This window comes from Saccostrea cucullata, unplaced genomic scaffold (genome assembly GCF_032062105.1).
Source record: "Saccostrea cucullata isolate Sc308-1 unplaced genomic scaffold, CSIRO_AGI_Scuc_v1 ctg1669, whole genome shotgun sequence".
Lineage (NCBI taxonomy): Eukaryota > Metazoa > Mollusca > Bivalvia > Ostreida > Ostreidae > Saccostrea > Saccostrea cuccullata.
This window is the reverse complement of record NW_026927257.1, coordinates 249,752-275,392: the sequence shown is the minus strand read 5'-3', so window position 1 is coordinate 275,392 and position 25,641 is coordinate 249,752. Positions and strand designations below refer to the sequence as shown.

Genomic DNA, 25,641 nt, shown 5'->3' with positions numbered 1-25,641 from the left:
GATCGGTAAAAGGACAAAATAATTAACGAAATGATGCCGTTAACAAGCTAGTTCCAATCCCCAGACATCAACTTCTATATGAGTAGCCTCGATCAATTTAAAAAATGGTCGTACATAGAGGAAGCTAGTGATACTGCTATAAATTGAGAGAAATGCACGATATACATACAGGTGTCAGCTGAGTATTTGGTTTCAAAGGTATATAAAAACAAATCGGCTAGTTAAAGAGCACGTTTAGTGTGATCAACTCATTGTTTCATTCATCAATTTATTTATGTTCTCCAGTGTAATTTAACTAATTTTACAAGTTCACTGAAGCTATTTTTTGCACACACTTCTAAATTTATGTAGACCATCTCACATCCATATTAAAGAAACGCAAACAAAAAGTTTGATGGATGAATTTGTCATTTATTATACATGTATAAATGACGACAGATAATGAAAAGATACATCAGATAAAGGGGAGATCACTCTTGAAAAATTGTGTAAATTTGTACACAACATTAGTTGATCTCCCCAGTGTAACATATTACATGAAGAAAATCCAAAAAAACAATCCAGAATGTAAAAAATAACAATCAGCAAAAAAGGTGGCAGACAAAAAATGCCTTGGCAGATAAACAACTGCCAAAATAAAATCACATTAAAACATATAAAAATGTATGTATTTTTAAACATTTTTATCCATTCACTCTTTACATTGCATATTAATTTAGCAGTATGGAATAAGGGTGGAATAATGATTGGGGTGGATGGTGGGCAACACTTGGAAAACCCTTCTTACTGCGATCGAATCAAAACAAGAAGTGACGTAGCATCTACATTTAGTGTCTCTTCTGATTGGTCGGTAAAATTACCTCCTATCGATCGCTCTAATATTGACACAAAATTGAAACACGGATAAAAACGGATTGATTAACCACAATTTATTTATTTTATGTAGACTTTTCCTGTCTAAAATTTGCTTCTCCTACCCAAAAACGCTTGGGTTTTACAGCACTGTCTTACAAACGAGTATGCGTGGTGTCTTAAGATATTACAACCACGATTCAAAAGACATTTTACAGTCACCTTTAACATTAAATATTCAGTAGTATTTCTTTGTTCCCCGTCTCATAGATTCAAGTATTATTAAGGAGAAAGTTCTTCTCATTTTTTTAAATCGACAGGGTCTCTTTACCTCACATAAAAAAGGATTTATATAAACAGGAATTTCAATTTCAGGTTCAACAAATGGCTTTACGACACGATTCCTTGGATTTCAAGTATATATTTCAAATACTACAGACAGACTTAAAGGTCACTTATGTTTTCATGACACAAACTACACCATAAGCACAATACCTGCTGTCGTCAATATAACTTGTCCTGTACATGGACAATATGTCATCTACCACAACGAGAGAAGACCCGGTGTTACTTATCCTGATGATTATTCGAAGTATGCCTACATTGAGCTGTGTGAGGTAGAAGTTTATGGTAAGATTTGTAATGTTAAACTAATAGGGGTGTATTAGTCTGGTCGAATTTTGTTTTTATGCATTTACCGGTATATGCATTCCGTTGACGTTGTCCTTCATTTTTCGTTTCTTTAAGTAATGTTGATGTAAAAATTCCTTCTTAGTTTTTCTTATCGCTAAAGTCAAATGTTGGGAACTTAAAACTAGCTAAAAAAAGGAAAAATTTCCTTTATTATTTAGCTATGAACGTAAAAATTTACATTTTTTTACTAACCATTTTTAATATCAAAGGATAGGATTTTTTTTCTTTTTTTTTTAAATAAATCGTAAGTTAAAAGTTTAATGTTTGTAGGATGTCCAGACCCCACACACTATGGATCCGATTGTTCATATAAATGTTCAACAAACTGCCTTCAATATTGCGATATAGTGTCTGGAAAGTGTCCAAGTTGTGCTCCTGGTTACAAGGGTAAATGGTGCGAGCAAGGTAGGTTCTTTGAAAAATGAATGTCAATCTTTCAAAAATATGTTTTAAATAAGTTGCCGTGAAATAACAAAAAGCAAATGATATAAAACAAGAACAAAAAAAAAATCGTTAAAATTTTACTGGATCCAAGAGAAGTTTCACCCAATTTATAACGCGATTTTTTTACATGAGAGAATCATAAATCTCCTTTATTTTTTTTTTCAATTAAAAAGTATCAATATCTTTTAAAAATAAATTGCCAAGCTCTTTTGAAATTTCAAGTTTGTGATGATGGATTGTTTGGGGATGGCTGTAGCCTAGTTTGTGGGCATTGCAAACAATTGGCTGAATGTCACCCAGTAGATGGAACGTGTTTGAATGGATGTTCCCTGGGATATCAAGGACCCTACTGCAATAAAAGTATAAATGAAAATACATAATCGATATTCAATATTTAAATGTTTCCAAGTATTTAAATGTTAATTAAGTAATTTCACAAAACTCTAGCAAACATTTGAAAACCCTTTATTCAACTCCATTAAGCCTGTTTAGATGGTTACTTCGGGGAAAATTGCAAAAATTCATGCAATACAACATGCAAAGGATGTAACAGAACAAATGGTATTTGTGAAAATGGGTGCTATACTGGATGGACCGGAGATTTTTGTCATGAAGGTGATTGCCTCTTTACTCTCTTTATAATGCTTCATTGTTATTTCTTTCTCTGATATCCTATGTTTTCAATATCAAGTAAAAGCTATAAGAAATGCTATTCATTCATAAGTTATCACCAAACGATTTAATGATTTAACTTGATGCAAATTAGACACATGTAGCCATCATTCTAAAAAAGGAAAACTTTGTTTGAGATGAAATAAACAATTTATAAAAACAAACGAAATCCACAATAATATCATTGTAAAATCTACTTCATTTCTCAGAATGTGACAGAGGATTTTATGGGGGTAATTGCAGCATGCCTTGTGGACATTGCATCAGTGTACAATAATGCGACCCAATGAATGGGACATGTTTAAATGGTTGCGCTGAAGGTTATATTGGAATTTATTGCAGTAATTGTAAGCAAAGCATATTTCAACTATTGTAAAATAACTGATTCTTTTATTTCTTTATTATTTTTTTCCGTTGATTTCGAGGTAGTGATAGAACCATGAACTCATGTCAACTATGACATACTATGTTTCACAATCACCAATTTCCAAGCACCTGCAAACGACTTAATCAATTCCTCATGAACAAAAATATTTTTCTTCAATCCTGTAAAATTCCTTCAAAAGAAAGTGTTTTATTTAACGTTTTTAACTTCTATTGTGTTTTATTATTATTATTATTTTTATTATTATTATTATTTTATTCTTGTTCAAATATTAAAATATTTATGTAATTTTTTAAAACAAAATGTTACTTCTCACAGCCTGCCTGGAAGGATCCTTTGGAAGAAATTGTTCTGAGACGTGTAGCAGTGCATGCTATGGTTCGACGTGTAACGGAACAAATGGTAAATGTGACAATGGATGTTATCCGGGTTGGAGGGGAGATTATTGCAACGAAGGTAAAGAGAATGATTATAAGGATACAGATATGTATAGCAATTGCTTATTATTTCTGTGCAGCAGAATGTCTCTTTACTTTGTCTTTATATTTCTAATTTTTGTTTGTAATAAATCCTTGAATTTTATGTTACCGGTAGTTGATTTCTTGATTACATGTACCCCATCTGAATGTTACTTTCGCCAAGAAAAAATATCAGGAGCTTTTTATGTATGTCTCATGCGGCTGTACTTGTCTTTGTATCTGAAGTCAAGGGGCTGGAATGTTTGAAAATTATATGGGAGGTCTCGTTCATCTAAATAAATTAGACCAGACTTCTATATTTACAGTAATATTTTATTTGACATACTTAAGTAAATATAATTAAGGACAGATGATACAAACAAACTTTTGTCGAAAAAAATTGAGAATAACAACTTGGGTCATGTTTAAATGAATAAAATGAATAACTTTCATTGCGTTGTTTTTGAATTTTTATTCACAATTTTACAAAAATGGAATTTGAAGTGAAAAAAATATTTGTATAGATTAATACAGATGGGTTTAGAAGGGCAGACTTTTGAACATCACAGAAGGTTAGAAAATTATTATTTGCATCATTTGCAACGAAATAAGGCCAAAAATATATACCAATCCAGGCATCCATTTTTCATTCGTATCATCTGTCCTTAAGGGAATTAATATTTTCAGAGTGCAATGAGGGGTTTTTCGGCGAGAATTGCAGTCAAGTTTGTGGTCATTGCAAAACATTAGAGGAGTGTCATCGAATAAACGGGACGTGTTTGAATGGATGTGCCAGGGGATATAAGGGAAGTTCTGCAGCAAAGGTATATCAAATATCCATAAATGCTAAATTTGCGTTCCAAATACTTTTTAAAAAGCATGTGAGAATGTTGTTTGAAATAATGATCTTGATATTTAAGCCTGCAGTGAAGGATATTTTGGAGAAAAATGTGTCCACAAGTGTAACGATACATGTAAAGGATGTAACAATGTTAATGGCGTCTGTGAGCATGGATGTCATACTGGATGGAAAGGAGACTTTTGTGATGAAGGTAATACATAAACTATTTATGGCAAATCCATTGTTTTCTGTGCCTTCCCCCTTATCTTATTTGTACCATTTGAAAATGTCCAAAAAAGGCACTTTTTGATAATGGATAATGAAATACTTTGAAGAAAACGAACTATGATCGATCCAAGAAAACAAGCAAATAATATTAATCGGTATACAGAGTATAAAACACGGATCCCTGGTTCCTCTATAGGGAGGGTCAGGTTTATAGGAGGATAAAGCATCTCCCCTAACAAAAAAAAAAAACTATAGTTAACTATAGTTTACTATAGTTAACTATAGTAAATCAAAGTGTCAAAGTTTTCGCGAAAGTTTTTCAAAGTGTCAAAGTTTTCGCCAAAGTTTTTCATAGTATCAAAGTTTTCGCCAAAGTTTTTCATAGTATCAAAGTTTTCGCCAAAGTTTATCAAAGTGTCAAAGTTTTCGATAAAGTTTTTCAAAGTGTCAAAGTTATCACGATAGTAAATCAAAGTTTTCAAAGTGTCAGTTATAACTATAATTAACTATAGTAGAAGGGATCTCAGTGAAGATATGTTGTTTATTGGTGGCATTTCTATTTAAATAATATATTTTTATTTCATAGAGTGCGATTACAATCAATATGGAACAGCCTGCAATAAGACATGTGGTAATTATATCAATAGCGAGACATGTCATCACATCAATGGTTTTTGCGTCAATGGTTGTGACTCTGGATATCAGGGAAATAAATGTGATCAAGGTACATGTAACTCTGACCAGCCTAGAAATATATTTGATAGATGCATTCTCTTCTTTATGATAACTTTAATTCCACCTTTTGTTAATTGTTACAAAAAAAAAAAAAAAAAAAAAAAAAAAATCAAAGTAAAGGAAAAATAAAATGATCACAAATATATGATTTTTTTGCAAAAATTGAATATCAAAATAATTGTAATTTTTAGTTTGTGAGTTTGGATTTTACGGGATAAATTGCAGAGATGTCTGCAGTACGTTTTGTAAAGTATCACGTGACTGTCATCACGTAACTGGTGTCTGTAAATTTGGCTGTAAAGCTGGAATGACTGGGCTTGATTGTCTACGAGGTTTGTCGTGTATATCAGGAATTGCCGTACATAATCTAAATCTAAGTATCATATATGCCCTTTTCCCCATTATCATTATTTTTTCAGTTGAAGACAACGACATGTACCAAGCTAGATTTTATGGCATTTTGGTACTATTTTGTGTAACAATGGTTTTCATTGGGCTGTTCCTATCTTACAAAATCAGGAACTGGTAAGAAAGTATACATAAAAGGATACTGCTTTTAAAATCGAGTTATATATTCTGAAATGCTTTTTTTTTCTATTATTTTTTTGAAGGATTAAAGAATCGCAAGAAAGAAATAACAAGACTCATCATCATCAGAAAGATGACGTGACCCTTCATAAAATAGACGATTTTGCAGTTGAAAATATTTACGACAATTAACAAGTTTAAAAACTGGTTTCAGCTTTCAACTGTGTTACTAATATTTTGTAAATAGAAATGAACTGCCTGGAAGTTTTATTTGTGAAATTTACATTTCGTTTTACCTTTTAAGCGGTCATTTATAATTTGCAATATGATATTTTACTTGTCTTATTTATATGTATCTTTTTCTTCAAATTAATGTTCCTTTATATACTTTTTGATTATGTTTCCTATTCAAACTGTTGTTTTATGTTTCCTCAGCACTATAAAATGTAACTTATGACAGTTTGTTATTAATGCCCATTAATTTTATATTAGTTTCTACATAATACTTATTTTCATTAGTTGAACTAAAATACTGTTGTTTTGGTTCAAGGAGAATTTTCGCTGTTTATTCCATTGAAACTGTTTCATTACTGAAAAAAACGTATTCTTTATATTGAAATTGTAAAACAACTCACCCTGGCCCTAATGCCTTTTTTTTTTTAAATGTCTTCTAAGGCTCATAAAATGTTTTATATGAAATACATTTAATATATGAAAATAACAAAGAGAATATGAAATCAAAAATCCATGAAACAATTTAAAGAATGAGCGGGATCATGTGCCACAGAGGAGTGAGCATCCCCTCCCGATCCATCACACCCGCCGTGTGCTCCTTGTCTTGATCGGGAATTAACAGAAAAATTCGTCGTGAATTAGTAGAGTATTAATAATGAAAAATAAAGGTATTAAAATCGTCAGTCAGCATTTGACTCAATGAAAGTTTGCATTTGCTGACAAGGTCGTTGTATCGACCATAAAACTAACGAAATTATGACATTGAACCAGACTGCAGATATTACTGCTTCATCAATTTATTTGTCACCAATTTACTTCGTTATAGAAACATATTCAGAGCATGCTCCTGGATATCGATATAGCTAAGATATATAAATTCCGTACATGTATGCAGGTGTTGAATGCATGAAACATACGGAGATGAAGAACATCATTCAAGATCATTGCTGCGTAAATAAGGGAAGTTCACGGCGGTACAATTGAAGTCATTACGTTTATCGAAGAGCTTGGTCGTTAGTAAACAATAAACTTTGTTTTTCAGGTAAAATATCCAAATGTGAATCAGATGTGTCAGATTCTGTTGTATTTTTTATCTCACGCTTGCCAAGATATATCGTATCGACATAAGAATGGAAATTAACATTGTTTAATGACAATACGTCGTCGATATACCTGATGTCGCGTTGAAGACAACATTAAGTGTTTTTTTTCCGCTTAAGATTTTGGACAATTTCTGCTTCATATGCATACAAACATAGATCTGCTGATAGCGGAGTGCAGTTGGAACCCAAGACCCAATAGATTGTAAGAAGACCTGGTCTCCAAAAAAAAAAAAACATGTAGATATTCGCAATGAAAAACTCGAGCATCTTTTGATGTAAATTTTATACTACTTTTGTGTATAATAAACATGTTTTTTAACAAAATAATTTTACTTAACACCAGTTACAAAATAAGTGAATATACGAGTTCTATTTAGAGAAAAAAAGTCAATGATATGAAGAAGCCCGGACTTTACCATATTGATGGGAATGGTTTAGAATACAACTTTTATCTTTGCAAATTAGCAACAAAGCAATATTTAAACTTGTGTAGTGGAGCATTCAAGAAATAGATTTTTTTTTCCTTTTTGTCTTCTCCTCTGCCTCTCTTCCCTATATCAATCGAATTTGCAAATTAATGTCGGTTTGCTTTGTCAAGATTTAAATCATGCTACATATTACGACATCGTTTCGACATTTTTCCTTTGCACAACTGAATATTGTAGACATAGTATAAGTTAAGGCGTTTTGCACATTTCCAGACTAGTAAAATTCTAAACAATACGTGTGTAACTTGTTCTTATAATTACACAATGTACATCACCAACACTGTTGTAAGATATAAATAACATAAACACAGACAAAACTAAATTTCAGTTCAGACAATTTCAAAATGATATTTTTTCTTTAAAAATGTGAATAATAAGAAAAAATATTCAAGAAAACACAGCTGTGCCAGTAGAACCAAGAGGAAGCATGAGCTAATTTGTAGGTTGTTGGCCCATCACTCCAAGTTCCTGATAATCCGAGTTTGAGGAATGTATTATTGTATCATATTTCCCCTCTGTAGTCTTCATACTGTTTGCCTGACCTTTTCTGTACTTATCCATAGTTTTTAACTGTTTTACTTTGCCTCTAGAAATGATTAGAAATACATTTTCCGACTAGTTAATGAAAAAGGCTACAGTTATCACAATTTGATGAATAATAACTAATTTTCAGTGTTTCTAAACAACATTCCAAATTCGTACTTCAAAGTACCTTATGTGGATGACATATACTAACATAAGAACGTTAGCAATTACACTGATGCTGAGAGTGCCTCCGATGATGTAAAGTCGTATATTGTTTTCATCTTTCTCCTTTACTGTTGATAAGAAAAAAATGCAGATTACGAGTATAATTTCTTTGTTGTTTTTTTTTTTTCAGTCTTTAAAAGTAATTCACGTTTTTCTTAATATCATCAAAATGCTGTGTGGAAGATTTTTTTTAAAAAATCATATTGACAACAGAATCTTGTATAAGCAGACACTCTTCCTAGAGAAAAAGCCCGTTAATAAATTTCAAATTTCGGGTCTTGCAAATGAACTAAATAAACCGAGGACGAGTGTCACAGTTGGCTTGGCATGATTAAAAATGTCTTTCTGCTTAATGTTCATAAGTAAAAGCAGAGTATGAATTTGAAGTCCCTTCCATAAATATTGTGACATTTCATATTAAAATTCCTTCAATGCACGTAAAAAAGGAGAACAAAATCAACTTGAAGGGCAGTTGTTCAAAGAATCAAGAATAGATAGAAGATAGACAAACTGAAAATTAACCAGATTAGGAGACAGAAACAGTAATTAACAATTTTAAACTCACAAATATTTCTATTCCATTAATAAATTTTACCCTCTAAGCAATCCAGTCCAATCCAGCCTCTTTTACACCCTTGTTTGCAGGCTCCGGTCACATGGTCACAAATACCTGACACGGAACAAAAGGCACTGCACTTTTGGTTACAGCCAACTCCATAGGACCCGGGCTGACAGACTATATAAGTAATTACAAAAAGCATACAAAAAGTGATAGTATGGATTCCACAATTAAAAAAATATATCTTTTTTATTATTACTTTGTTAATTCTACGAAAAAAAAATTAAGTAAATATTTATAGAAACCAAGCTTCACTATGATTAATATGAATGCATTTATCAAATGATTCTCGACATGGACGTTCAAGAACAAACTTTCAAATTGGTTTTATAACAGATCAGCGTGTTTGTCTTCAACATAAACACACTTGCTGGTTTATTGTTATTATTAGACACTAAATCGAATGTTAATATTTAAGACTGAGCTTAACGTAGGGATAATTAATTTTCCTTTTTCTTTTCCTATACTCTAGAAATACATTCCTTATGTGTATTAATATGTATATTGAATATAAGGGCATTAGAATCAGTATAAATATGTTTTTAATCTAAAACAAAAAATGAACATATATTAAAAGTACCATCAGTGCACGTATCACCAGTGTACCCTGCGTCACATCCAGAGGGGCACGTTCCATTTATATGATGACACTGAGCTCTATCCAGACAATGTCCACACTGTCTACTACAACCCGCCCCGAACATATTGGAATTGCATTCTAAAAATAGTTCTATATATCAATAAATATTCTCTCTCTCTCAGTTTTAAGACGTATGCTTTCTTTTTACATTAGAGTAACGTTAACTGGAAATTCTTATGTTTACCATATAGAAGAAAAACTTTATCAATACCGTATAAGTAGAATATCTAGCGAGGATTTAATTTTGGCATCATTACATATAGCGAGGGTGCTGACATCGCTAAAATTTAACATCGCTTTAAATCAATTGCGTATTTTTTTGTAAAAAGCTTCCATATAGTCCAGTCAATGTAGCTCAAGAACACTCAAACCTCAAACAAATTGCAACAGAAATTATTCCAGTGCAATTTTGTTATCTATAATGTGCCTTTTGATGTATCAAAACTCTAGAAAAATATATTTGTCCAACATCTTTTTTTCGATTATCCAAAAAAAAAAAATAAAAATAAAAATAGTTTTGCCAGGGATATGATCTTGAAAATTGTTGACAGTCATGAAGAAATGCGTCTGCAAACTAAAACCGGTGATTATTTTATAAGTTGCTATGGATTCCTGTCCCCATGTCAACTTAGATAATAGAAAAATAAAACCTTTCCAATTCCTTCGTACGGCTTTGTGCAGGAACAAAAATATGTAGCTATAGTAGGAATGAATTAGCATAGTATTAATTTATTAGTGAGGTCCTAAGATAATTTTTAAAAAGTTATAGGGGATAATGTAAGCACATACATCCATTTTTCTTTCAAGGGAGGGGGGGGCATAAAATCTCATAATTTTTTGACAAGCAAAAAAAAAAAAATAAATAAATAAATAAATAAACTCATAAGTAGTAAGAATTTAAAATAAATGAAAAATAAAAATGAATTTATTACAAAGGATATGCGATTTTATGGATATACCGGTATATTTATTCAACCTTTCCTAATAAGAATTAAGGAAAGCCTAAAGAAAAGGTGAAAAAACGGCACCTTACCATCCAAACATGACCAGATAAAAATTTCAAAGAAGTGAAAATTTGTTTTCATTTTTAAGAAAGGTAATGTCATCTGAATTCATTGCAAAAATTGCTTGTAAAAATATCATGATATTTTCGTGATATTTTGGGGGAAAATCGTGATATATCGTGCCTCATCCCTATATAAAATACCCTCAAACTTCAAAACATCTTTCAGGTGATGGGGTGGTCTATTTTTATAAGGTATATGACTTCTTTACGTTTCAATGAGTCCTTGAGAGTGGGTTCATTGACATTACATTACTGAAGAACCTTTCAACTCTAAAAAATTTAGAGGGAGGGGGCCTTCCCCGACATATCTACCTTTATAGCAATGCATATGCTTGGGACATTCATTCGAAATATATTATATCTATAGTTAAGTAAAACCTGAACAAAGTTTTAAAGGTCAGATCCCCTATTGCTTTTCTTTGAAACGTTAAAGATATAAGAAAAAAAAACATGAAATCCAGTGAAGATGCCATGAAATCCATAAAAATGCATTAATGATTATCTTGAAACTGGAACTGGTTCCTCTCTTAAATGTTTACCTCAATATAGTATCCGAATTGCTTCTCACTGTATTCAATATAATGCCCATTGCTAGTTTTTATATTTTTTCGGATTTATTTTGTAACTGTGTGTGTGGTGGGGAGATATTACATTATTAATTAAGCTCTTGGCACTTTGAAGTAAATGTTGCAAGTTTTCGGGATGAGAGCGTTTCATGTTACATGTGGTCGTCCCCATGCTCAATGGCCCTAAGCACGGAGTAAAAGTCTAAATTTGAAGCCCTTCAGTATATGGTGAAGTCATTATTTAAGTAAAAAGTTCTCAAGAGGGGCGTAAAACATCACACAATCAAGCAATCTGGGTCCTTTGGATGAGACCTATAAACGTGGTCCAAGTAATGGACACAATTTGCAGCTCTCCACTTGCAAGTGCATGGTGGCGTCTCCACAGTAGTGAAAAATTCTCATGAGGGATGTTAAACAACAATCTAGCGCTATTCATCTATGGCATTGAGTCTTTCTTATGACAATTAAAATTTTCAATGCAGTTTTAAATGATAAATTCTACTTATTGTGGTAGGAAAATAAATTGTATTTTCAAAGCTTCCTATCTATGCATATGTATTTAAATAATTTTTTATTTAAGTAAAAAATTTTTGAGAGGGGCGTAAAACAACATACTCTCAATCTATCTGGGCCCTTTGGATGAGACCTATAAACAGAGGTCCCACGAAAGAGATTCCTCAGTCTGCTGTAATTTGGATAAGTCAAAAATATTGCGTAGTTTTTAAAAAGCTGAAATGCAAGAATCTATTACATAATAGGATATGTTTTAAAAAAAATATATGAAAATCTTACTTTGCAGCCTATTTCAAAGACTTCCCATAAAATTAGATCCCTTGTGTTACCCTACATGTCAGGAAAAAGGCCATCTTTAAAATAATGCTTGTTTATGCAAATAAACAATTTAATAAACAGATAATGCTTCTCCAGAATCAGGGTAAAATTATTTGTAAAATCCTTTTTCCAGAAAATTTCAACATATTTATTGATGATGAGAGGTATAAAAAAAAGTTTTATGTCCTGAAATGTAAAAAAGAAAAAAAGGGATTTTGAGACGGGCCATTATAGTCAGTCGGTCGGGAGAGAGCAACCAAACATTTTTAAGATGTTCTAATCTATATCAAAAGTATTTTTACTAGTAAAGTAGATCTCTCTAATAGAATCAATATTCTAAAGAAGTAAAAAAAAATCTTTAAACAAAGTCAAACAACAAAAGTTTAACTTTTAGATAATAAAATATTTTTATGTTGCAATAAAACCACTAACGACTCCCCATAAATTATTTTCCCCAATGTTTCAAACACGTTAACACCACATTTAGACATGTATAAAACTCTCAAATCTTATATCTTCAATAAATAGGTGAATTATAAATCCTGGAATGTTTACAAATTGAATTATTAATTTGATTATGCTTGTTTAAAATGAAAAGAGGTTTGTTTACAGTGGTTAAAATTGTCTCCCTTGTTACATATGGTAGCAAATTTCTGCAATACATATTTTTTCAAACTAATAAATATTTATTTCTAAAAAAGACATCTTTTAACTTTATATATTTTTCTAGAGTTTTTATATGTTAATTAGAATACAATTTACTAATTATAAATAAAGAAAAAAAATTCTGTTGCAATTTGTTTGAGGTTTATGACAGTTTGACTGGACTATTAGTAAGGGTTTTGAAATCGGTATAATTACCTCACGCTAAAAACTAATTTCCAGATTTTATGTAGAAATCGCTAAATTTGCATTTCGCTAAAATTTCCACTCATGTGGTAAAATGGCGTGTCCAACAAGTTATGATCAAAGTCAGATCCTTTTTGCTGATTTATTGTACCTGATTCGCATTTAAGCCCTTTCCATCCGCTTTCACAACCATCCTGACAAGAACCGGATCTACGGTCACATTTATGAAAAAACCGACAATTCTGGGAACAAATCTTTACACAGTTTCTTCCGTATTGTCCAGCTGGGCACTCTTATTAAACAAAATCGAGTTTGAAATGTAGATGTAAGATTTAATGGTTTGTTAATTTGTTAATAGATCAAATATCACTTGAATACATGTCACCTATATACATTTAGCATATATTATGTTAATGAAAAATAAATTATTTGTCATTTACTAAGATACAATGCTTTCCCGTTTGAAGTCACTATTTCGTAAGTTCTATGGTCGATAAAATGACATTGTAAGCACATACAATTGATTATTGAGTTATATTTTGACTAACATTTTTACACATTTATTTTTCGTCTATCATTTATACATCGAACTGACGAAGGATTTTTCCATTATTTCCCGATCTTGAAAAGGAGCAGATGGCGGATGTGACCGATCGGCAGGGGATGTTCAATCCTCATTGGCTCCTCATCCCACCTCTGATGTTTTGGAGGTCGATGTTTGCTCCTATTTTTTATTGTTTATGGATTTTTGATCTTGAATACTGTTCGATATCTCCATATATTTCATTCATATCTTAGAAAAATTCGAAGACCTTTCCACTTAGTAAATGTAGAGCTACAATGTATGTTTACTCCACTTACACCTTAATTGTTAGACAGGGAGAATTTCTTTAAGCCACAAAGAATACTCACGACTGGCATATTTTTCTCCAAAAACACCAAGATCACATCCATTCAAACAAGAAACGGTTATATGGTGACATTGTTCAAAGTTCAAACAGTCTCCACATTTACTAGAGCAGTTTATCCCGTAATATTCCCCACTGCATTCTAAAGAAATAAGAATACCCAAAAAATGCAAAACATTAGTCTTCTGTCAATTCTGTTTCAGATTTTGACCCTAATGCAAGTCATGTAAATTTATTAATTTTTATTGCAAACTATTTGATAAAAAATTTAAATGAACGAACATCAGTAAATATGCATGTATATATTTCAGAAATGTTATCATTTACATCATCGCCAAAGTTGCAGTAACAGCAAAATATGTACGAAAGATAACCTTTATTGCATTTAAGACCATTCCATCCCGCAGAGCATGGCCCGATGCACATTCCCGTAAATCGGTTGCATGAATCACAATGACACACTCCTTTGCAATCCTCTCCATAGTTTCTCCTCAGACATGCTGGAATTCAAAATTGAATTTAAGACAAACAATTATTCCCCAAAATAAATCCATAAGAAAAAATATCATAAGAGATAAAGATATTTAATTCTTTGATACCATTACTAAATACAAATCTCAAAAACATACTTTACGTTCATCAATATTACCATTTCTATTTTCTCAGATATGTCCCTCCAGTCTTTAGAACTACTATACAATACTATTCAAATAACCATTTTTTTCTTCCATATTATCATGATTATTCAGTGAAAACATCCCCTTTTGTTTCATTTTTTATTTAAATCCTATAAACCAAATCTACTGAAAAGGGAAGAAAAGACAATATTTTATTCTTATCATATAAAAACAAACAATATAGTGAGAAAATAAAACATAACTATAAAGCGTATACTATTCACAGCCATTAAGTGAACGTCTTTTACATTCACCTTGTTTGTTTACAATTATATAACGCGCCTCCCTCGATAGACAGCCATAAGTCGTTACAATTGGTGTCAAAAGAGGGATATAGTCTTCCTATTATTCTGATTGATCGAAAGTCTATATCAGGATCTTTAGATATTGATTTGTTAAGTCTATTGACAACAATTTTGGGGAATATCTAGCTCAATTTGAAATCTTGGTTGATTTACATGGTTAGAATTTCAGGGCAAAGTCACTATACCAAGCTAGCAGTTTAGCAGGAGGGTCTCGCGCACTTATAAGTTAACTTAACGAAGTTTAGCGCAAAGATTTTGATTCCCTAGTCAAGATTCTTGATGGTTATGGTTCAGTTGAACGATCTGAAATGTTCAGAGCTAAGTAAAAGACAAAAACCAAGGGGGGCAAAGAATCTGACTCTGAACTTGCTCAATCTATCAAGAAACTTACTAGGCAAGCATACCCTACGGACGATTCAAACCTGACAAATGTCCTATCATTAGATCACTTCATAGACGCACTTCCAGATCCGGATATGCGCCTTCGCTTGAGAGAAAGTAGACCCAGAGACATTAATGAGGCTTAGATATCGGCTATAAGATTTGGTACCCACAAACTGGCTGATGCACAGAGGGTAAAGCTTGTCAATGCCATACATCCAGATATGGATATCAATCTCCTCGCCTCGATCAAACAAAAAAATAGGGTCTTGAGAGATGATCTCCAATCACTTACAAAAGAGAATAGATCACTCCTAAAAGACAGTCTTAATGCAAGACCCAACTTTTTTTCATTCAAGCAAGTTGCATTCGCTTTCAGTCCTCAAATCAAGGAAACTTTCCCGTGTCGAATTCAGGGTGCAGAAGTCGACAAAGCACAGGGGTAGGCCCACATCATTATTAAGTAAAATTGAAACAAGAGGACCTCTTCCTGCTGGAAGAAATGACTGTATTAAAAAGAGTTCTCAAAAGGCAATTAATGTAACTGAAAATGGCAATTTAATGAACAATAAATCAAAAAATGATGTTGAGAAGATTGCTAAGTTTGAAAATCCACCCAAAAATGAGAGAGTAGAGGATGTACAGGGGTGTGGTGAAGGAAGTTTTATAGCTGGAAAAATTGAGAACACTCCAACTACAATGATGGTCGACACAGGATCTAGTGTAACAATTATTAGCTCAGGTTTTGAAGACAGTTAAGAGTTTAAGGGGAAATTATATTTGAACCCTTCATTTGTACATTTGACATTTGCTAGTGGGGAGAAAATATCTGTCCTAAGGGAATGCCTAGTGAAAATATCAGTGGGAGATGTCACTGTTAATCAAAATTTGTTAGTGGCTAATATCAGAATCAAATGTATTTTGGGTTTAGATTTCATGAAAAATCACAACTGTGATGTTCTGTTGAACAGAATGAAACTTAGAATAAAGGGGATAGAAGTTTTTTGCTTTACACATGAGGCTTTGAATAAGCTATGTGTTAAGGTATTTATGACAGAAACTATAGAGATTCCCCTTCTTAGTGAATTCATTGCCCCGGCTAAAGTAGAAAACCCATTATTAAATGACAAGATTACTTTGTTAGAGCCTGTTGCAATTCTTTTTTACATAACCGTGGTGTATTAGTTCCCAAGATTTTGGCAAAAGTTGAAACCTATAAACTACCTGTTCGATACATGAAGTTAGGTGATCAAAGTGTCAAAATTTTCAAAGGGACGGTTGTGGAAAACTTAGAAGATACTTCAGGGATGATTGGAAGAACTGCCTAATCAATAAATGTTTTGTCAAAAGAATGAACATTATCCTGAACATTTGAAGTCTGTGTTTGAGAATTCATGCAAAAACATTGATCACGAACAAAGGCAAAAATTAAGAGAATTACAAATAGAATTTCAAAGTAGTTTCTCAATAAACTCCTCTGACAGGGGGTTGACAAACTTAGTAAAACACAAGATTAATACTGAAGATGCATCCCCGTTTAAACAACTTCCTCGGTGCATTCCTCTAGCCAGAATGCAAGAAACTCAAAATGAAATTAAAGATATGTTAGATAAAGGGGTCACTGAAACATCCAACAGCCCTATAGTTTTAATCAAAAAGAAAGATGGATCAATCAGATTTTGCATTGATTATATAGAAAATTAAATGACATCACGATCAAAGACAGTGACCCAATCCCTAGATTTGATTTTACACTAGATGCATTATCAGAGTCTAGATGGTTTTCGACAATAGATTTAAAGAGAGCAGATACTGGCAATTCGATATGACTCCAGAAGATATTAGGTCCGGAAATATCCCCAAAACAGCATTTTCAATACCCGATGGTGGAAACTGGCAATTTCTGTTCCGAAAAATATATGTATGCATATAAGTATGAAAGCCCTATCCTCTACCGTTCAAAAGTTATGGCAAAGTTTAAAGTTTGTTCACAAGTACGGAATTCCACAATGCTATAGTTAACTATAATCTACAATGTCAATTTAAATCTAAAATAAATGTTTAACTTGCTGATTTTTTACTCCTGAAATGCCAAATATTTTATTTTGTACACGTCTTTCTATGCGTCATATCCTCAGACTAATGCCGAATATATATTTTATATGGATTGGGTGCCTTTTCAAACTAAATATATGTACTTCAAATCAATATATTTCTTGTTCCTTCCGTAGATTGTTCATATCTTGTTGCAAAAAGGACGGAAAATACGAAATAAGAATAGTCATGTATATTTTCTAGCATGATTTTCCTTGCTGTAACTAGTGCATTTCGACAATGGTATTTCTTGTTCAACTTTCCAGACTAAACAGTTCACCAGTGTTTTTATCATGTCTCATGCATATAACCCTTTCCTCCACTGTAAGGGAATCTTTTTTTTCAAATTTTCAGGATGTGCTTTCAGTAAAGACGTACCGTTCACGGTAGCTCAGTAGGTAGAGCGCTCGCTCCATGATCGGGAGGTCGTGAGTTCGTATCTCGGTCGCGACCTACCTTGTCGATAAAATGGGTAGCAACTGTTCCTTCGCCATGCGCTCGGCACTTTGAATTGAAAGTTTCTGTTCCTTCGAATGAGACCTTAATAACCGAGGCCCCGTGTCAGCGGCAGGCGTTGGCACGATAAAGATCCCTCACTGCTCAATGGCTCTGAGTGCCGAGTAAAGGTCAAAATTTGAAGCCCCTCAGCGGCATACGGTGACGTCTCCATATGAGTGAAAAATTCTCGAGAGGGACGTTAAACAATATACAATCAATCAATCAATAAAGACATAGTTATATATTGAATCTTTTCAAGGGAAATCGTCAGGATAAAAATCCCTCTGTAAAATAAACTCAGAGGTGATGGTGAAGGAAGTTTTATAGCTGGAAAAATTGAGAACACTCCAACTACAATGATGGTCGACACAGGATCTAGTGTAACAATTATTAGCTCAGGTTTTGAAGACAGTTAAGAGTTTAAGGGGAAATTATATTTGAACCCTTCATTTGTACATTTGACATTTGCTAGTGGGGAGAAAATATCTGTCCTAAGGGAATGCCTAGTGAAAATATCAGTGGGAGATGTCACTGTTAATCAAAATTTGTTAGTGGCTAATATCAGAATCAAATGTATTTTGGGTTTAGATTTCATGAAAAATCACAACTGTGATGTTCTGTTGAACAGAATGAAACTTAGAATAAAGGGGATAGAAGTTTTTTGCTTTACACATGAGGCTTTGAATAAGCTATGTGTTAAGGTATTTATGACAGAAACTATAGAGATTCCCCTTCTTAGTGAATTCATTGCCCCGGCTAAAGTAGAAAACCCATTATTAAATGACAAGATTACTTTGTTAGAGCCTGTTGCAATTCTTTTTTACATAACCGTGGTGTATTAGTTCCCAAGATTTTGGCAAAAGTTGAAACCTATAAACTACCTGTTCGATACATGAAGTTAGGTGATCAAAGTGTCAAAATTTTCAAAGGGACGGTTGTGGAAAACTTAGAAGATACTTCAGGGATGATTGGAAGAACTGCCTAATCAATAAATGTTTTGTCAAAAGAATGAACATTATCCTGAACATTTGAAGTCTGTGTTTGAGAATTCATGCAAAAACATTGATCACGAACAAAGGCAAAAATTAAGAGAATTACAAATAGAATTTCAAAGTAGTTTCTCAATAAACTCCTCTGACAGGGGGTTGACAAACTTAGTAAAACACAAGATTAATACTGAAGATGCATCCCCGTTTAAACAACTTCCTCGGTGCATTCCTCTAGCCAGAATGCAAGAAACTCAAAATGAAATTAAAGATATGTTAGATAAAGGGGTCACTGAAACATCCAACAGCCCTATAGTTTTAATCAAAAAGAAAGATGGATCAATCAGATTTTGCATTGATTATATAGAAAATTAAATGACATCACGATCAAAGACAGTGACCCAATCCCTAGATTTGATTTTACACTAGATGCATTATCAGAGTCTAGATGGTTTTCGACAATAGATTTAAAGAGAGCAGATACTGGCAATTCGATATGACTCCAGAAGATATTAGGTCCGGAAATATCCCCAAAACAGCATTTTCAATACCCGATGGTGGAAACTGGCAATTTCTGTTCCGAAAAATATATGTATGCATATAAGTATGAAAGCCCTATCCTCTACCGTTCAAAAGTTATGGCAAAGTTTAAAGTTTGTTCACAAGTACGGAATTCCACAATGCTATAGTTAACTATAATCTACAATGTCAATTTAAATCTAAAATAAATGTTTAACTTGCTGATTTTTTACTCCTGAAATGCCAAATATTTTATTTTGTACACGTCTTTCTATGCGTCATATCCTCAGACTAATGCCGAATATATATTTTATATGGATTGGGTGCCTTTTCAAACTAAATATATGTACTTCAAATCAATATATTTCTTGTTCCTTCCGTAGATTGTTCATATCTTGTTGCAAAAAGGACGGAAAATACGAAATAAGAATAGTCATGTATATTTTCTAGCATGATTTTCCTTGCTGTAACTAGTGCATTTCGACAATGGTATTTCTTGTTCAACTTTCCAGACTAAACAGTTCACCAGTGTTTTTATCATGTCTCATGCATATAACCCTTTCCTCCACTGTAAGGGAATCTTTTTTTCAAATTTTCAGGATGTGCTTTCAGTAAAGACGTACCGTTCACGGTAGCTCAGTAGGTAGAGCGCTCGCTCCATGATCGGGAGGTCGTGAGTTCGTATCTCGGTCGCGACCTACCTTGTCGATAAAATGGGTAGCAACTGTTCCTTCGCCATGCGCTCGGCACTTTGAATTGAAAGTTTCTGTTCCTTCGAATGAGACCTTAATAACCGAGGCCCCGTGTCAGCGGCAGGCGTTGGCACGATAAAGATCCCTCACTGCTCAATGGCTCTGAGTGCCGAGTAAAGGTCAAAATTTGAAGCCCCTCAGCGGCATACGGTGACGTCTCCATATGAGTGAAAAATTCTCGAGAGGGACGTTAAACAATATACAATCAATCAATCAATAAAGACATAGTTATATATTGAATCTTTTCAAGGGAAATCGTCAGGATAAAAATCCCTCTGTAAAATAAACTCATAGAATTACATTTTCTTTAATTTAATACATAATAATATTGAGAAATAGGAATAGGTTAATAAGAGATTCTTTATCCTCAAAGGCATCTTTGAAATATCAAAATGTTCGTGTGTTATACCCTTTTACACATTGGTATTGTTTATAGTTTTCTAAGATTTATTACTGCTCGTTGTCCTACTTTTTTCCTCCCTTTCTTTCGGTTTATTTCTACTTCTAAGCTAAAAACAAAATATAAAAAGTAGAACATTTTTTTTTATAATTGAAATTTAAATTTACTCGTCAATCCAGTACTTTTTTGTTAATAAACATTAAAAGTTTGCGTTAAGGACAAACAACACTTTTTTTTCCTTGAGCGAAAAGATTATTACAAGTCAAATAATGTCCTTATAGATGCATTGTAATAGAATGAGCTTAAAATAAACACGCTTATAGCAACGTAATAGCTTAAAATATATTGCTAATTTATAAAGGATATAAGGAATTACATTTATTACGAAGAAAAATTGTCTGCCACTAGCGCTTTGTTATAAACATGTTTTTTTTTCTGTATATTATATATGTTTCACATTTAACGACATAATGATGGGTCCTATTAGAATGGGCTTTATTTAGAAAATTCGTATTGCCTAATATGTTGTTTTTTATGGACTTACAAAAAAACTTATGGTCTATGTTGTAATTTATGAACTTAGAAAATATTTTGGTCATTGTTGTTATTTATGCACTTAGGTAATGCGTATTGTCTATGATGCTATTTATGCGTCAATAAATCACGTGTCTGAATTATGTTTTATTTTTCCTTACACTATTTCAGAGCATCTGCAGCAATAATTGCGATATGTCTGCTATTGACTTTATTCTCCAATTTAGATGCATACGGTAAGGCATTGTTTGAAGAGAGAGAGAGAGAGAGAGAGAGAGAGAGAGAGTGTGTGTTTTGTCCATTAAAAACTTTGGAAAACAGAATATTAAAAGAAAGGGACGTCAGTGTAATTCCCTTAATTTTCCAGAGAAATCCATGTTGACATTTAACTTTATTTCAAAAGGTAAACAAGTTTAGAATTTTCTGGGCTTTTAACTTATTAAAACTGTTTACATCTCTTTTTTTTTTGTTTGTACATCCTTTTTTCTCCATCGTGTATTCTTAGTTAAGTGTATATTATCTATATATATATACGTTCATTAAATATTATCATCTTAATTTCTTAAAGTCATTAAGAAATTTCATGGAATTATGCTTCTTAAACAGTCTTGCAGCATTTAATTATGATTTCTTCAACATTTTTACTAAATGTGTGTACAGTTGGTGAAAAATGCATTCACAAAGATAATTTGTTCCATGGATGAACATCGGAATAAAGATAAGAATTTTGAAATTGATTCGTACGATATTTCAGTAGACGAAGGAGAAGGTTGTAGTTGGTTTCAGATTGTAATACATAATTATTAGAAGAAATGAATTCAAAAGAGTCTCTTAAATAATTAGTTACCATTAAGTGTTTTGTACAGTAATACATATTCATGAAAATCAATCAATTCATACATGGTCAGCCATCCAAGTTTTTTTTTATTAGATAATGGTAATGAAGGGGCACCAGAAGCCGGCAGCATAATCCAGGCTGCCCTTTTTTGTAACTTAAAAACTCTATCTATACCAGCACCTGGTGCATTACCCCCATATAGTTAAACAATAATTTAAAGAAGGCAGAGTGTATCTATTATAGAATAGTTTTCTTTCGTGTAATGGGAGATTTTTTTTTATTCTTCGTAAGGTATATGGTTTATACATCAAAGATTTTCAAAGGGAGTCAATATGGTAATTAAAGTGCAATGAATGGTCAAAATGTACTCCAAAAAATTATTTAAGATTCAACATTCTCAATTAATTTGTTTGAAGCATAAAAATATTGTTCAGGGCAATTTATCTTTGATTGTCTTTGATGATTTCCCATTTGCATAAATTTTGTCTTATTGGTATTTAACAGCATTTGATTTTTGTAACACCAATTTTTAACCTCGCACAAATCAAAGTTTAAAAATAAAATATAAAAAAATAGGGGACCTAAGATCATTGGGGCACCCCTGCTGTGACGGATAAAAAATTAGAGGAATATACTCCTATTTTCTACAAACTGAGACCTTGAGGTTTAATAAATAAGAATGAAATAATTTAAAAGCCATTTGGTCTAAGTTATATGATTGAAGTTTACTTATAAGTATATCATAATTAACCAAATCAAATTCCTTGCTGAAATCAGAGAAGGTAATGCATACTAGATTTCCCTTGGTCCATAGCCTGAAACCATTTATCTGTGTGTTTTGTTAGCGCCGTTTGATATGAATGAAATTCTCGAAATCCAGATTTTGATTTAATTGATTGACTGATTGATTGAATATTGCTTAACGTCCCTCTTGAGAATTTTTCACTCATATTGATACGCCACCATATGCCTGTGGAGGGCTTAAAATTTAGACCTATAGTCGGCACTCAGGGCCATTGAGCAGTGAGGGTTCTTTATCGTGCCAGCGCCTACCGTGATACAGGACCAACGTTTTTAAGGTCATATCCGAAAGACCTGTGTCTTTCACTTCTGAGGCCGAGCGCTTGGCGAAGGAACAGTCACTACCTATTTTTACGTCTTAGGTTTGACACGGCGCCTCGAACGAGAATCGAACCAGAGCCTCCCGATCACGAAGCGAACACCCTACTACTAGGCTACCGTGAACGGTCAGATTGTGATTTAAATAAAAGATCAAAGCTAGAGGTGAAGTTACGTATTTGCTTGACTATGTGTTTTTTTTTTTTACTTTTTTGATAATTTTGATGATATTTGTTAAAAATGCTCGAGAGGGACGTTATAATGTTATATATATAGATAATTTTTTGCAACACTGCAACATAGATCACCGTACCAAATGTAACAACCAAAGAAATTATTTCCTGGTTTGAATAATTGATCATTTCAAAATGGTTATATATAATTTTATTGTTTCAGAAATAGAGATTTGATATGCTAGTATAAAATGTGTGATTAAATGATTTATACAAATATATTGTAAAAATATCAATAAATTGCTATATCAAATACGATTTTTTTTCTCAGAGAATCTTGCCTTAAAAAAATCTACATGGCTTAGTGCTAGAAATGAATGGCAAGATACTGCCCCAGAAAAAGCTATTGACGGATTGAAAACAAAACTTGGTTATTCAAATTGCAGCATTGCAGTCCCTTATAAAAGAAAGTTAAATGGTGGGTGAACCTGAATGGGATCAAAAGTATTCAGAGCATTATGATATACTGTAGGACGGATAATGCAATTTGGGGTAAGTGAAATTCGTCCATGTTGTAGATGATTTTTTCTATTGTTTTGTGTTTTTTTTTTTTTATTTATCTGCATCGAAAGTTATTTTTGTCCTTTATTGCGGAAAATGCTTTATAAGGAACTTTATTTTTATGTTAAAGGGAAGTAAAAGAAAATTTCTTCATAAGAAAGGAGGGGGGTGTCTCTGAATAAGCTTGTCACCCTTCACTTGCGGATGGTTCATCTTATTTGATAGAAGATTGAATTGAGCCCATTCATATATGTAATTCATACTAAGCGACAAACTAGAGAATTATGCTTGTAGCAGTTAAAGCGGTATTAGAGATTTAAAACATTATTATTATCATTAAAACTTCTTTTATGGAGGCCTGAATAACTCAGAACTCGATAAATAGATAACACAGATAATAACGTAAAATTGTACTAATAGTATGCTTTTTAGACATGATGACAAAAATATATTAAAATAATTCTTTGACAACATAATCCATTGTGTTTTTTTCATATAAGGAAAAAGTAAGGCACGGCAGTTTTTTTTTTTCTTTTTTAGTTTTAATTAGTTTTACTTTTAATATCCTTTTCTACATTAATAATAATTTATTGTGCAAGAAAATAATGATAAATATGTTATTTATTATTATCTTATTATAATTATATATATAATTGATTAACGTTATTATTTAACATAAATTTAATATAATCAGTTAACCTTTATTATAATTTATTGTGCAAGAAAATCATACTAAATTTATTTCTTTGTTGCCTGATTCCCTCTCAAACCCGCGACGTAAGGATCAACTCCATACTTCTCGACTCGACAGCAGAATCTCTACCACTGCGCCACGCAGGGGACGATAATAAATTCAGAGAAAGAGATAATTATAATTGAAATACTGATTTCCAAATCAATTGACAGTACATGATTTTGATATAATAAAAAGGACAACATTCTCTATCTCATTTTGTATACAGCACGCCTTGATTATAGAGAAATTATTTGATTAATAAAAATTTAAGAGCAAAAAGTTACATTCATGGACTACTCTTTCATTAAAGATATCAAGTGATCGAACAAGAAATCTTTTTTTTTTTATTTAGATTAAAGAAAAGACCAAAGAAAGAGAAAATATATTAGAACGATTTTTTTAATTGCATATCATACCTTTTTTTTCATTATTCCAGGAAGACTTTTAAGTAAATACTACGTTTTTGTGTTAGTAAAACACTATGCTTGTATTTCTAGATTCAAGAAATCATAACACAGGCACGTTCTTGGGATTTTCCTTATACCTTTCAAACACACCGGACAAGACAGATGGTCAATTATGTTTTCATGACACAAATTACACTAGAAACACCGTTCCAGATGTGGTTAACATACCTTGCCCTGTGCGTGGACAATACGTCATATACTACAATGAAAGATTGCAACACGTTACTTACCCAGAAGAATGTTCTCCATTTGCAGTGCCGGATCTCTGTGAGGTGGAGGTTAATGGTAAGATTTTACATTAAGATTTTCCTAACTTTAACCATCTCTTATTAAGGTCTTCCGTTTCCAATGGAAGACCTTCTACTGATTCTGTTGGTAAAAATTCTACTGATTTTAGATAATAGAAGGATATTCAAAATGGCGCTATATAGGGGTCAAAAATTAGAAGGCTTAAAAGAGCCAAAAATTACTCATATTTTGGTTTTATCTTCTTAACTAAAAATATTTTGTTAAAATATATAGAACATAATTTGTGCAGAATCAGACGATCTTTCAAATGATATCTCGGAAAAAGGGCTGACCCCTTAATTAAGGGATCTAGAGGGGCCAAAAGTTTTTTCCAGATATCTCAAAAACTATTGAGAATTTGTTATACATCAAAGAAGCAAAGTTTTTGAAAATCTCTGGTAAAATCTACTGATGTCATCAAAA

General features: G+C 32.4%; 2 protein-coding genes across 2 annotated transcripts; one reads left to right on the top strand and one right to left on the bottom strand.

Moving 5' to 3' along the window:
* The first annotated feature begins 742 nt into the window (after positions 1-742).
* Positions 743-6,028, top strand: LOC134273880 (protein draper-like). Its single transcript, XM_062756098.1, has 12 exons — positions 743-758; positions 1,228-1,482; positions 1,816-1,950; positions 2,212-2,349; positions 2,871-2,929; positions 3,365-3,502; positions 4,425-4,556; positions 4,770-4,779; positions 5,160-5,297; positions 5,500-5,640; positions 5,728-5,833; positions 5,920-6,028. Exons 1-12 carry the CDS (start codon positions 743-745, stop codon positions 6,026-6,028), a joined length of 1,377 nt encoding a protein of 458 aa, XP_062612082.1.
* A 1,988-nt stretch (positions 6,029-8,016) lies between these two features.
* LOC134273879 (multiple epidermal growth factor-like domains protein 11) lies at positions 8,017-14,384 on the bottom strand. Its single transcript, XM_062756097.1, has 7 exons — positions 14,265-14,384; positions 13,895-14,032; positions 13,134-13,274; positions 9,611-9,748; positions 9,007-9,147; positions 8,374-8,479; positions 8,017-8,247 (listed from the first exon to the last, which is right to left on the bottom strand). Exons 1-7 carry the CDS (start codon positions 14,314-14,316, stop codon positions 8,094-8,096), a joined length of 870 nt encoding a protein of 289 aa, XP_062612081.1. The 5' UTR covers positions 14,317-14,384; the 3' UTR covers positions 8,017-8,093.
* Between the last annotated feature and the right edge of the window lie 11,257 nt (positions 14,385-25,641).

Excerpts from the sequence above, each read along its gene's own strand:
- LOC134273880 (XM_062756098.1), top strand. Across the intron at positions 2,930-3,364 it reads CTTGTGGACATTGCATCAGT|CCTGCCTGGAAGGATCCTTT; the intron begins GTACAATAATGC and ends TACTTCTCACAG. Across the intron at positions 5,834-5,919 it reads TCTTACAAAATCAGGAACTG|GATTAAAGAATCGCAAGAAA; the intron begins GTAAGAAAGTAT and ends ATTTTTTTGAAG.
- LOC134273879 (XM_062756097.1), bottom strand. The coding sequence starts at position 14,316 with ATGTGCATCGGGCCATGCTCTGCGGGATGGAATGGTCTTAAATGCAAT. Across the intron at positions 13,275-13,894 it reads TGGAGAAAAATATGCCAGTC|AGTGCCCAGCTGGACAATAC; the intron begins GTGAGTATTCTT and ends TTGTTTAATAAG. Across the intron at positions 9,148-9,610 it reads TGGTGATACGTGCACTGATG|TCTGTCAGCCCGGGTCCTAT; the intron begins GTACTTTTAATA and ends TTACTTATATAG.